We start from the raw sequence: 14543 nt of genomic DNA on the forward strand, positions 1-14543 counted from the left end.
ACATTAGACTTGATAATTTAAAATATGTTATGGTGACATGATACGAATTTGATTCAAAAAATAAATACGACAATGATATGGTTTAAAATTTTACTAATTACTCTATATGAATTTAACAAAAAAAAATATTTTATATTTTTGTGAATAATATAAATATATGAATTTTAATATTTTATATGATATAAATGCACGAATCATCAAATTTAATTAACATAAAGTGAATAATGTTCCTATATTGGACCAACTCACGTACTATATAATTTAGCACCTTTTTTTTAAGATTGCAAATTTTGGCCAAATAGTCTAATTTAGTGTCATTGATAATTCAAACACTTTTATTCAAACTTCAAGGGACAATTTAGTTCTAACCAAATTGGTTATCATTGTTGCATTGCCATTCAACCAAACCCTAAAATTTTGGTTTTCTTCAACACATTGAAGAAGTTTAACTTTTTTTTTCATTTAATCTTTACAATGAAAAAAAGTTATAATGATTCAACGGCTTTATTTGGGTCATATTCCAAAATCTAAAAATCAAATAAAATCCTACAAAAAAACAAAAGAAAAAGTGAAAGGTAGCAATAATTATAAAAGGTAAGTAAAGAGTGGGGAAAATGAACTAAAAACAGCTTTTTTTTTTTTTGGCCACATGGAAAAGAAGCTTAGAAAGTGAAAAAAACAAAAACAAAAAGGCTGTGCTTGTCACATTATTCATGGAGAAAGAACATCATTTCATCATGGCATGAAGTTGGGTCATATTTCATGAAAAGTAGGTTCCACCAATAAAATAAATAACATAATGTGCCCTTTGAAGCTATTAATCAACTAGAATCTTCCTCTAAATTTGATTTTACATTTATATTTTATAAACGAGATTAAAATATCCATAAGTGTTAGATTAAAATTTATTGATGAAACTCAATTATTAAATAAATATATATTAGTTTTTAAATTTTTTAATAAAATTTAATAAAAATAAAAAAGGGTTTATGAAGAAATTACAAAGATTCTTCATATCAATTCTTAGTACTTTGTTAATTGCCACATTCCCTCCCAAAGTGGTCATAAGAAGATGACAATTAAGTGTTTGGTTCGATTAGATCTTGATTCTCCACGTGTCAATACATGAAATGGGACCCACAAACAAAAATGAAAAACCCCACTTAAACCCCTCGTCAGGTAAAGTTTCACAACGGGAAGCCAAAAAGAAAAAAAGAAAACAGAACATGCAGAAACTCAAAGATGGTATTTTGCTGGCGTTATTTTCCACTTTTGACCCTCCAAATTTACTTACTTTTCCCACTTACAACATCCCAAAGTCAAAAAATACTTGAGAGACAGAGAACTGTTGTTCTTCATCTTGTTTTTGTTGTTTTCCGTTCATGGAGTTGAGCTTTGAAGTGGAAGCTGTGATAGAGTTTTTGAGAAAAAATGGATTGAAAGAAGCTGAGAAAGCTCTTGAGGAAGATATGATGGAGAAAAATGAAGAAGAAGAAAAAGAAAAAGTGGGTGCTTTCGATTCTGAGAAGTTATTGTTCCCCATGCTGCAGCCGGTTAGGATTCCGGCGACATCCCGGCGATCGGAGGGGGAGGAGAAAGTGAAGTCCAGTGATGGGTCGGATTCAGATGGTGATGAGTTTGTCAGCTTGAGGTCTTCTATTAGTGATGTTTGCTCTTCAGGTAATAATATGAAAAACTTTCTTTTTAATTTTGTTTGATGTTTTAATAATTAGTATTTGGTTTAAGGGTTTTAATCATACTTTACTTAAATTTTTTCTGTTTTGCTATTTTCGTGATTGTTTTGAGTTAAAATTCTGTTGGTTTTACTTTAAACATGCTTTACTTAATTGGTGTTTGATCAGCTTGAGTTTGTTTGAAAGATTCTTGCTTGATCATGAACTTTTTGTGATTGTTCTGGTCACTTTTAGTTTTAGGTGATGTAAGCAACAGGCAAATTGCAATAAATAAAGTTGAATGAATGCCTTTTTCTTTTCCCCTTTTATTCCTTTTTTTTTTCTTTTCTGGAGTGGGTTTGAATTTGAATTGGATTGTTTACCTGTTCATCTCATTTCGTGTTTTTAATAACTGATAATTCAATCTTAATATTCTCATAAGATCAAAAAAGTTAATTAAATTTCTTGTGAATTCTCATAATTCATAGAGCAAAATTTGTAATTGTGTAAATGTCTTGAAACCATATGGGTTATTCATTTTTTTTATTTGGGGAAGAGGATTTGAGCAAGGGAGATCATGCATCATCCATTGAGTCAAACGCTCGGATGCGTGGGTTGTTCATCTTTAGTGATTAGAGGTGAACTTTATTCTGTTTGAGGCATGAACCTTTCGTTGCCATTTAGTTATGCTATGGAGGTTCTCCAAGAAATTTCATCAATTTTGTTTGCTACTTCCGCATTTCATCACTGACATTTCTAAGTCACTGCCAAGTACTGATAGATGAGTTTGTACCGTTAAAAATACCAAAAATGGAAAACATTACATGTTCCAATTCTCTAAGGTATTTGGAAACACTCTGAAATCATTATTTCTTGTTTGGCCCTATTTTCGATATTTAGCTGGCTGCTGGGGGTGAATGTGTTAGTTAATAGTGCATAAGAGCAGTCCAACTGTTTTTCATTTTGTAGACTTTGTGAATCCATATGGACTTAATTCTGCATCTCAGGCTGATTCTGATAGTTCATCAGACAGATTGTCCCAATTTGGAACAGCACGCGAGTATCCTGATTTCAACATTCAGAATGACTTGTACTTGGACAAGTTTGTCACAACTTCGGAGACCAATAAGCAACATAACAAATCAAAAGGATTTCAAACAGAAGAAGGAATTGATTACTTGGACAAGCCATGCCGTTTTAATATGGTCAGCATAAATGGGGAAAATGATATTCAAGTGATGGATTATTATCATTTTGATAAATGTAATGGGCTTGAAGGGGACATTGAACCGGAGTTGAAGAACTGTGCTTATGGTTTTTCACTCCCACTTTACAAAAGTTGTGAGGGACCAGGTCTTTATGATGAAAATTCTGTGAGGTTGAGCTACATGAGCTCCAAAGAAACTGATTCGGATGATCTTCAGTTAAAGGCTGCTGGAGACATTAGTGCAGATTATAATAGAGCTTCTGAACATGAATCTAACCAGAATCTTTACTCTGCCAAAAGGGGTTCAAACGATTGGATTGACGGGTTTAAAGGTGATTCTGACTTGGTGCACAAGATTGCCGAGAAAGATTTGTTACTCAATTATGGAGTTGAAGATGAAGAAGACAATGGAGAACTTAATGAATCTCAGGTTGCTGCAGATGAAGAGGGTGATGCTATGGATGAAGTTCGGATGTACTCTAATGAGGATGAATATGAAGTATTCCATTTGCGAATCATTCATAGGAAAAACAGGTCAGCTGCTATACTATTTCTCATATTGTCAATGCTAAGTAAGCAAATAGAGACTTTATGTATTAAGAGTTAAGCAAATTGGTAAACAAGCCTGTTTAAAATTGATAAGATGCAGGGGAAACTTTAAGTCTATTCAAGTTCTCAATGATCACAAACTGATAAATCTCCAAATAACTATATATTTGAATTTTCTCTTTCAAAATGCTAATATATGAAGCCCATATGACTGGAGTTCACATATATAAAGTGCAAATCAAGCAATACTATTTTCTAAATTTGGTCTTCCATCTCATTCTTCATGGACGGGGCAAACTTGCCTGCTAGAACATTTTGTCATATTATCTAGCTCGTGCTGCCCCTAAACTTGAAGATGTTGAAGATGTTGCACTGCAGGTTAATGTGCAGAAAACAGTATAACAGATATATTATGCCATCTACAGGACTGGATTTGAAGAAAGCAAGGACCTGCCTATTGTGCTAAATACCATCATTGCTGGAAGATATTATGTAACAGAATACTTGGGTTCAGCTGCTTCTAGTAAAGTTGTTAAAGCTCATGATCTTCTTATGGGAATAGATGTTTGCCTGAAGATCATTAAAAATGATAAAGATTTTTTTGACCAGAGTTTGGATGAAATTAAACTTCTAAAGCTTGTTAACAAGCATGACCCTGGAGATGAGCATCATATTCTGCGTCTCTATGACTACTTTTATCAGCAGGTATGTTTGAAGAGTAAATTAGTAGCAATTCTCTCCATCCCTTTGCAGAAAAATGTGGATTGTGCTTCAAACATTCAATTGCTTAGTAAAATGGCTATTTCCACCCATCTCACTAATCTGAGTTTCTAGAAAAACCATTTCGTTAGTATTGATTTTGTTAAGTCCCATTTTGTATATATTGAATACTAATGATTTCTTTATGGTTTATGCAAAATCTTTCCAGGAGCATCTGTTCATCGTATGTGAACTCCTTCAAGCAAACTTGTATGAATTTCAGAAATTCAATCAAGAATCTGGTGATGAAGCTTATTTTACACTCAGTAGGTTGCAGGTTTGTTCAAATGGCTATCGGCTTGGCCGATATCTTCTTTTAGTTCATTGTTCTCTTTGTTGCTGTTAGTTATATATTTCTGAGCTATAACTCTTATCTGGGATTGTGTATAAGTGATAAATTCGTAGTTTAGTTCAAATTATATATCCAGCATGCCACAAAATAATTGGTTGTTGATATTCTCTCACACAGGTCATAACTTGTCAGTGCTTGGAGGCACTTGATTACTTACATGATTTGGGAATTATTCATTGTGATCTAAAGCCTGAGAATATTCTAATCAAAAGTTATAGAAGATGTGAGATAAAGATTATTGATCTTGGAAGCAGTTGCTTTCGGACCGACAATATATGCCTATATGTTCAATCTCGTTCCTATAGAGCTCCAGAAGTCATCCTAGGCCTCCCATATGACCAGAAGATTGACCTGTGGTCTCTTGGATGTATCCTTGCCGAGCTATGTTCTGGGAAAGTATGTCATAGTTTATCATAGTTTGGCAATGTCTTGATCTAAAGTCAACCAAATTAATGCTTTTTGATTCATTTTGTAATCTTTAATTCTGATGTTTGCTACAAATTTTAAGTAGTTGTTCCTTGGAAGCAACTTCATGAGTGACTCATTTTAAGTACCTATGTCCTTTTACAGGTGCTGTTTCCAAATGATGCAACTGTAACGATACTTGCTCGGATGGTTGGAACGCTAGGTCCTATTGATCTGGAGATGTTGGAGAGTGGGCAAGAGACACACAAGTATTTCACAAAAGAATATGATCTGTACCATATAAACGAGGTTTGTTTACAGGCTCCCTTTAATGATAGAAATTGCCAAAACTTCCAACATTTTCCACAATTTGCTGGAATCTGGAGCCACATTTCCGCCACTATTATCATCTATCTGTTATATTTATAGCCCTAGAAGAACACCAATTCTACATTTGAGGGCAGTCAATTTTTTAATGAATTGTGAAATTTACAGGTTAGTGTATCCAACTTTATAATGAACTCATGCTGTTTTCTTTCTATCCAGGAGACAAACCAATTAGAATACATTATCTCTGAAGAGTCTTCACTTGAACATCATCTTCAAGTTTCCGACTTGGGGTTTATCGATTTTGTTAGACATTTGCTTCAGATGAATCCTCAAAGGCGTCCGACTGCTAGGGAGGCACTAGAACATCCATGGCTTTCTTACTCATACTAAAACAAAACTCCTTCGATTGCTCGAGCAATATCTTATGAGCTGAATGCATTAGAACATCCATGTATAGCAACAGCACTGATCACACTTCATATTGATTCTCATTTTTTCCTGTACAAAACTCTTTCCCCAGTTCCCCCTGTACTTTGTTGGGGCTGTAAAACACAAGCCCTTTGTTTCCAGTGACAAGAAAGTTACAACAGAATCATTTAGTTCATTGATTGGAATTCTTTATGCCATTGACTATCTCATGTTATGCTTCATAAACTTCTTACTTTTCCTTTTCATTTGTTAACATAATAGAAACTTGCGCATAGAGCTTTGCGATATTATGGTTTAACTTGCCTGCAAATGGCAGAGATGCATCGCTTCCTTTTTCATTAAGTGACAATAGCATCCTTTTCATCGACTGTTAGCTTTAGTTTTCATGAAGAGTTGTTTAAGCTAGCCAAAATGGTGCCTCGTAGTAACTGTTCCAAGGTGCATTTCGTTTCAATATCCACAGTAAACATCTTAAAAGCTTTAGAAATAACTTTGTGAAGTTGTGATTGTCACATTCTTGGCGCAAACAAACAGTTGTGAATAGTAAAGGTAGCATACGAGTGATTTTGAGTGTTTCAAGTTCAGATTTTTTCCCGTTTAAACCGAATGAAGGTTCCGGTTAATCAAGTTCTTTCATAGATTTTGTGAAAGACGTAACATTTAAGTTTTTTTTTTTTTTTTAATTTGAATTTGAATTTTTTTTGTGTTGGAATAGTTAATTTTTTTATCTCAATTTTGGATTCGGACCGGACCGGACATTTGAAAACGGATTTGTCGGGTCATTAGATGGGCCACATGTGAAAATTAACAGTCCTCCAGTCCTCATGCCTTTGTGGACAAAAAGGTTCAAACATGTTCGTTTTGTCAGCCCAAAACCAAGTTGTGTCCTTGACAATGCATCTTTAATTGGGGAAAACTGAAAAACAAGGAAAGTTCAAAGTCCCCTATTCATTTGTCTTTAGGTTAAGCAAAGCATCTAAGAACTACATTTGCTTGGTTAGTGACAACATTAATAGCTGTCAATCATTATTAAATTTGGAAAAGGTTCAAACATCCAAATTCATGGATGAAATTTGACCAACAAAACCAAAGTAGACAAGTTGGATTAACACCTTCTAACAAGAAAAATCTGTCAATTAGGACATAAAGTTCATGAATTTTGAACAAGAAAAAAAAAACAACAATTTTAATTGTAATACTATTATAAAGAACAAAGCATTGCAACAAGATTTTCAAAAAAAACAACCTCATGTCCAAAAAAAAGATGCTGACAAAATTGTCATAATCTATCATTTAATTTGCCAGCATCTTCCATTTTTCTTTGTGTGATACTAAATTCTTAATGTCTGCTTACATAATAAATAAAGCAACATAGGAAATTTGTCTTCTCATTCTAGATGAAGTCAAATTTATTTTAATACAAAAAGTTCAATTAATAAAATTTAAAAATTAATTTTTAATCATTTTTAAAATATAAAATTCAATAAATCTTACGTTTAAATTTTAATACTTATAATTTTTTATCTTTAAATTATAACTTTTTTTTTATAAAAATTCCAATTAATGAGTGTTTGTAAACACATATTAAAAATAATTAAAATGTTATTTATATATTTTTGTTATTTAAAAAAGCATTAATTATAATTTTTTTAAAAAAATAAATATCATCATAACCAATATCACTTGAGACTACTAATGAAAATTTCTCTAATAAATAATAATAATTGTAATTTTTGCAATATTAATGAAACACTTATATTAATCTTGTTAAAATTGATGGGATAAAATTTTAGATTTTCACACTTATTTATTATAATTTATATAATTTTTTTGGTAAATTACAATTTATCAATAATTTATATATTACTAGATTATTTTTTGAAAAGATTATCAATGGTTAGAATATAAAATTTTAAATTGCAAAATCTTAAATTTAATATTTGGAGAGATAAATGAGATTTTTATAAAAATGTAAATGAAAATGGTTACCTTATAATTTCAAATATTTTAAAAAGAAAAAAGCTGACGTGGATAATAGTTCAGGTTATCTGAATAGGCTTTAGCACAGTAGATTCCTCTCTGACCATAAAAATTAGCAGACACAGAACCGAAGGTTGTCTCTTCTGATTGGCTGATTCGATGCAATGAAATTGCCCTCGTTTTCACGTTGTATTTGGTCTTCTAATCTTTAACACCACCACTTTCTCTTATAGCGCGTGCAGCCCACTCCCATATTATGTACAAAATGAAATTGTCCATTTTTTTTTAGATCAAATGGAATATCCAAAAAAGAATATTTGCAAGAAAATTTTATGATACAATTTAATTAATTATTGGATTTTTGCAGAAATTTTTTAGAATAAAAAATCTTAATTATCTCAATTTTCTTATTCAATATAAAAAATAAAAATAATGAAATAAAATATTTATCATTTTTTATTTTTTTAACTCGATCGATCGACAAAGAAACAATAAATTTAAATAATATGCAAAAAAAAAAATTTTCATAACTGTCAAGCAAATTTTCATTAATTACAATAGTTTTTCTTTTGCCAAATAATCACAATAGTTAGATAATTGAAATAAATTATTTTTTATCAATAGGAGTTCTTTTTTTAAAATATCTCGAAATTAAAATTTTGAATATAAATATTAATTTCTGAAAATATATTTTAAAAAATGTTCAAAATTAAACTCAAATAAAATATAAAAGATTAAACTCAACAAAATTTGAGATATTTTTGATTGTCTTATAAAAAAAAAATACAATTTTTTTTTACCTTGAGCTTTATTGTATTCTAAAGTTTTCATTTTCTTGAATAAATGCACCAACAAAAAGCATTTAATTCTTTTGATAAAAAAATTATCTAAGAAATTAAACCTTTGATAGCTACTCTTGGCATGTTCGAATTAAATGATAAGGTAATTTATTGGATAAATAGGAGAATTGTAATTTATTTCAATTTAATGCATTTGATGCAAAAGTTTCATTTAATATTTGGTAGTTGGTGTTGTTAAACAAGAACATTATGCTGTTAAATTTGTAAACAAACAAGCTGAATTGTTTTTATTACTTTTTTTATTAAATTGTAAGTAAAAATAAAAAAGTGGGATTTTTATTATCATAAAAAAATTTTGAAGGTAAAATTGAAGTTAAATAATTAGCAATCAAGAGGATTGGATATATGATCAAATTAAAGTCAAGTTAAATCTTCTATCAATAATCATCTAAGTAAATTTGATATCGGACAATAAATGATTCATACAAAAAAATTTAACTGTAATTTAAGTTTAAAATCGATTAACTGGAATTCAAATTTATAATGATTTGATTTTAAAATTTAATAATTTAAAATTAAATTGATATAAACTTAAATAGTTTGAATGTCAAATTTAAATAATTTAAAATTAAAATTATTCAAATTTTATTTGACTTAAAATGATTCAATTGGACTAATTTCAAGGCCTATGACCTATATATTGTCATTAAAAATTAAAAAAAAAACCATTAAAAATGAATATTCCTATCATTGAACTTGTTTGCACAACATACGTTTACGCGCTAGTACGTACACTCCAAAATTAGACAAGAAAGTTAAAAAATAAAATAAAAAATAAAAAGGGAAAAGAACGTTCATTTGTGCAATTGAGCGCGTGGGTAAGCCTCACTTTTTCTCTCTGTCTCTGATAAAAACTGCTTAACGAAGAGAGAGAAAAAGACTCTTAACCAAAGAGGAAGAAGAAAGATTTTATCTGTTAAGTGCTAACCGTATTTAACGAACAGTTCCGGTTCCGGTAAACCCGTGCGCACGTTTGCAATCCTTAAGCAAATCGTTCGAGGTTCGATGGCTGAGTTGACTCAGGCCGAGGTGTACTCACCTTGGTCCATGCAAGTATGGAGAGCGCTTTTGAACTTGCTGGCTTTTTTCTTTCAGATCTTTGCTCCCATCATCAGAGCCGTTGGTCAATACCCTTTGCTTTCTTCCTCTGCTTCTTCTTCTTCTTCTTCATCAACGACTTCGACCCCGGCGCACTGTTTTAAGCCTTTGCCTGTCGTTGACTCGACCGAGATAGAGTCTCCCGCTACGGTCGAGATCGCTGCCGTTTTCGACTCGCCTGTTCTCGCCGTTAAAAACCGCATCGAAAAACTCACGGTATGAAAGTTTTCAAATTTCCATTTTTTTTAAAAAAAAATTAAGCAATAAAAATGACTTTTCTTAGGTAATCGAAGCAATTTTATTAATTTTACTACTTAAAAAAAAAAAAAAAAAGATTGCCTTTTTTTTTTATAAAAATAAAGAAGCATAAACCCTTGAGGGGATAAAGATGACGATTGTGATTACTTTAAGTTAAGGTGTTGAAACCAGGTGAAAGTTTAACATGAAAAACACTGCGGGTAATAAGTATTTTGCTTATTTGTTTGGTGTATCATTGTTTGCCGATTTTCTTGGTCTGATTCATGCTCCTGCAGGTAGTTCTTGACTTGGATGAAACTCTAGTGTGCGCATATGAGACATCTAGTCTTCCACCTGCCCTTCGAAATCAAGCAACAGATGCTGGATTGAAGTGGTTTGAGCTGGAATGCGTATCTTCAGACAAGGTTTGTAATGAATAATTGATTGTCTGTTTTAAATGGCGGTATTTGTATGAGAGAGGCACTTGGTCATTTGGGTTATTTGATCCTTGAAGGAATGTGAAGGAAAAGCTAAGATCAATTACGTTACTGTGTTTGAGCGCCCAGGGTTGCGAGAATTTTTGAATCAACTAAGTGAATTTGCTGAGCTTGTGCTGTTCACCGCAGGCCTTGAAGGTTTGCTCATTATTAAACAAGGTTCACTGCATTGTTTTATTTCTTCATGCATTTTCTCGTGAATTTTATGGCTGACCACAGGCTATGCTAGACCACTTGTTGATAGAATTGATGCAGAAAATCGATTTAGTCTTCGACTTTATAGGCCTTCTACAATTAGTACGTAAGTACTGCTTCCTCTGAACGCTCCTTCTATGATCTTCTGGCCAACTCTCTCTCTCTCTCATTTGTAGTCTGTGAAATTATACTGATACTGGTTCTTTACATTTCATTGTCTATTACCTATCTGCCTAGTCTTATCCTCTACTAAATGGGCCTTGATCATGATACTCATAGAGGATTCCTCTCCCCAGGAAAACCATGCATAAGGCCCAAATCAGCATATGTAAAATGCTTTTCTTCCAGTTTATCTTGATGTAAGATGACATGAAATTAATAGGCAATTTGAATCTCCAAAAAATAGAGAGATTTTTCTTGAGTTTTATGTAGGGTTTCATCAGTTCGTTTTAAGCAGTGATAAGGTGCATGGTGCCTATGTTAATGAATTGATCTTTTCAATTTTGTTTGATAATTTTGGTGAGATTTTTGTATTTAAGTGTTGGAAAACATTACTAAGTCATTTCATTTCCCATCTAAAATATAAAGGGTTTAGTTTAGGTGTCCTAAAACTCCCACCATGCTTTGTGCTAGGCGTAGATGGTTTAGGGCAAATTTGTGCTTCCTTTCTGTTGGATGTTTAAGCAATCAACTTCTTGGGAATTATTTTTTTAGTTCTGCTGAAGATTTTGTTGTTTGATTTGTAAAATTTTTCTTCTGGCATAAACAGGGAATTTCGGGAGCATGTGAAAGACCTCTCCTGCCTATCTAAGGATTTATGCCGTACTGTTCTTGTAGACAATAACCCTTTCAGTTTCCTGTTGCAACCACTAAATGGGATCCCATGCATTCCATTTTCTGCAGGGCAGCCACATGATACACAGGTACCAGGATTTGCTTTATCTAAATCTTGTTATCCTCATTCAAGATCTATTCATATAGCATGTCCATTTACTTACCACTTCCTCTTCTGGTTTTATGTTGAAAAGCTTCTGGATGTCCTTCTTCCACTTCTCAAGCACCTTTCTCAGCAGAAAGATGTGAGACCTATTCTTTATGACAGGTTCCGCATGCCCGAATGGTTTCAAAAGCAAGGTATCCCTGCTTCTAGTTGGTCAGCGTAGGAAAAAGATAATAGACAAGGCCCTCAGTTTCTCAGGTACTTTTTGTACCAATCTCTATTGTCCTAAGCAGCATCTTGTTATGGGATTTTATGACCTTTTGTACAGCATCTGAATTCTGGAGGTGTCAATGAAGGCCATCAGAGACTTGCAAAAGGGTTAATGTGATGCTATCTCATATTTGATTAGGTAAACCATTAATGTATTTAGGTCCACTGATAATTCTTGGTTCTTAGCGTAACTCTGTTTATAAGCTTGCAATTCTGTTGGATGTTTATGTATCTTTCAGAAATTTGTAAATTTCTTCTCAATCAATGATTACTTGTATTTTGCACATCCTTTATCATGTTTGGTTTCTATGCTATTTTGTACAAGAAGCCACGGCTCTCACTGCCTAATTGCATTTTCAAATGTTACAAGAGAGATCTTGAAATGATTTTGCAAGAGATGAAAATGACTAAGAAGTTTGGCCGGATGTACCAAGTTTTTAATTTGTTTCTCTTAAACGGGGCAGGGACGAAGTGAGAACAACTGCAAGTATGGCTATAAGGTTAGTTTGATCTGCCATGAAAGAGAGAGGGACAAAATATGAAGAGGTTATGAACAGGGATTTTGCCAAGCATCACTGCATCAGCTAGGTTCTGAATTCCGATGTTTTACAAGCTTGAACCGGATCTAAGCCTCCGTAGAAGTTAGGTCATGTTTGGCATAGGATGAGATTTGTTATAATGAGATTGAAAACAGACAGATTTGCAACGGTGAGGTAAAATTGAAATCAGGATGAGACAAACTTTTTCAAAGGTCCGGTTTTGCTCGTACATATTGCCATCATTTTTTTATAGCTGATGCTACCTCTGATAGAAAAGGTAGGAAAGGAACTAATCTTTAAACTCCCCTGGAGATTAGAAAGTTTTGGATTAAGCTTCCAACTCTTTTGCAAGTGCCTTCAAAAAGGGCCCTTACTTAAGCCCTTTCAAAATCGTTGTGAGCAAGGCAGGTTCAGACACAGATGACAGGTTTGTTTTGAGCCCAAAGGTCTTTGGAGATACCATCTCTTACACGTTTTTCTCATTCTCATCTAACGGCATTTGCGTAACTGATGCATACTAAACAACCTCGTCCGCGCCTATGAACATATTACATGGGGCAACGCCTGATCAGTTTTTGAAGGTATAGGCTAGCCCAAACTCCACCTGCCACACCAATCAAGGGGTCTGAGAAAACTAGTTACCTCCTTGGTGTAGACACCTCAATTTATTTGAGGTTTTAATTGATTTTATTTTTATTAATAAAAATAAAAAATAAAAAAAAACGAAAAAGGAAAAAAATTGTGATTGAGTGTGTAAAACTTGTTAGTTTGGATTGAAAAGTCTGATTTGGATCGAAAAGTTTGAATTGAACTTAAAATTTAGAGTTAAAATTTAAAAGAAATTAAAACCTTTTTGGTTTAGGGTCTTCTAGATTAAAACTTTATAAATACAAACTCGCATCAAGCCTAAAAAAACTCAACCAGATATACAGATTATCAAAGCAAAGAAATACATAAAGGCAGCTTAAGAGTATGAAAATTTTTGGAGATTTTTTGGTTTAAAAAGAAAAATTTTTTTGAAATTTTTTTTTGGAAATCCTAGTTTTCAATTGCATTTTTCGACAGTCTTTGAAGATTTCGATGACCTTCCTGCAACAATCCCAGCTTTCGATAAGATTTTTAATTTTTGAATTCAGTTTTTTAGAAACCGGTGAACTTCTAACAATTCAATCTAAATTTTGACGTGAATTTTCAGAATATGGTGAAGATTCAACCAGTGTTTTTAGGTTCTAAAAAGATGGGGAAAGAAAAGATAAGAGGAAAGAGAGAAGAAGAAGAGAAATCTGAAGGAAAGAGAGGAAATTTAGCCTTTTATATGCCTGGTCAAATGATGTTGTTTTTTAGGTTAAACGGCTTTAGGATTTGCGCGTTTTCAATCAATGATCGACCCGAACACTGACTCACTTCTTTGACCCGCGTCCCTATCCTTGGCTTGAGTCGAACCAAGCCATAAAGCCAAGTTTTTCCGATTGTTTCCTCTTTACAGTCGAACTGAACTTGCTAGCCGCTAAACCGAGTTGTTCTTATTTTTGGTTATTTTATTTATTTATAAAGTATTTTTGCATAATTAAAATTTAGAAAAAATTAGAAAGTTTTTTTAACAAAATAAAAATTTTTTGAGAATAAATAATAATAATCTAATGATGAAATTTTTAAAAATTTCAAATAATAAATTTTTATAAAATTTCTAAGTGAGAAATTTTTCTAAATTTACCCCAAATAATAGAATAATTTAAATAAAATTTCAATAATAATAATTAATATTTATTTTCAAATGTAAAAAAAAATAAAAAATAAATTTAACAAAAATTTTAGAATTAAATACTAATTATCCAATGATGAGATTATTTGAAATTTCAAATGACAAATTTCTTAAGAAATTTTTAAGTGAAAATTTTCTCTAAATTTATCCTAAATGGTGGAATAATTTAGATAAAATTTTAATAAAAGTAATTTTATTTTTTTCAAATAAAAAATTTTGGTTGAAAAATATTTGAAAATTATTCAATGATGAGATTTTTAAAAATTTCAAATAGATAATTATCTAAGAAATCTCTATGTAAGAAATTTATTTAAATTTGTTTCAAATAGTGGAAGAATTTAAATGAAACTTCAAAAAATAATTGTCAAATTATTTTCTTTTCAAAGATAAAAACAAAAAAAATTCTAAATAGAGCTAAATTGTGAAAAATTTAGAAATAAAAAATTTTTCTAAATTGGTCT

At 31.7% G+C, this 14543-nt stretch overlaps 2 protein-coding genes across 4 annotated transcripts; both read left to right on the plus strand.

Annotated features, from left to right (window-relative positions):
• The first annotated feature begins 1221 nt into the window (after positions 1 to 1221).
• LOC111310117 (uncharacterized) lies at positions 1222 to 5901 on the plus strand. Of its 3 annotated transcripts, none has more exons than XM_022909260.2 (7): positions 1222 to 1680; positions 2703 to 3414; positions 3855 to 4134; positions 4358 to 4465; positions 4658 to 4936; positions 5111 to 5254; positions 5492 to 5901. In XM_022909260.2, exons 1-7 carry the CDS (start codon positions 1383 to 1385, stop codon positions 5663 to 5665), a joined length of 1995 nt encoding a protein of 664 aa, XP_022764995.2. In that variant the 5' UTR covers positions 1222 to 1382; the 3' UTR covers positions 5666 to 5901. The 3 variants fall into 3 exon arrangements, with proteins under 3 accessions (XP_022764995.2, XP_089604365.1, XP_022764996.2); XM_089748239.1 differs by having other exon boundaries at positions 1250 to 1680; positions 2643 to 3414; positions 5492 to 5879; XM_022909261.2 differs by having other exon boundaries at positions 1333 to 1680; positions 2681 to 3414.
• A 3447-nt stretch (positions 5902 to 9348) lies between these two features.
• On the plus strand, positions 9349 to 12067 carry LOC111310118 (uncharacterized). The gene is made up of 6 exons (XM_022909263.2): positions 9349 to 9858; positions 10176 to 10304; positions 10394 to 10514; positions 10596 to 10677; positions 11341 to 11494; positions 11600 to 12067. Exons 1-6 carry the CDS (start codon positions 9550 to 9552, stop codon positions 11732 to 11734), a joined length of 930 nt encoding a protein of 309 aa, XP_022764998.2. The 5' UTR covers positions 9349 to 9549; the 3' UTR covers positions 11735 to 12067.
• The last annotated feature ends 2476 nt before the right edge of the window (positions 12068 to 14543 follow it).

The sequence above is a fragment of the Durio zibethinus genome, chromosome 19 (genome assembly GCF_047325235.1).
Source record: "Durio zibethinus cultivar Kanyao isolate XHJ-2024 chromosome 19, ASM4732523v1, whole genome shotgun sequence".
NCBI lineage: Eukaryota > Viridiplantae > Streptophyta > Magnoliopsida > Malvales > Malvaceae > Durio > Durio zibethinus.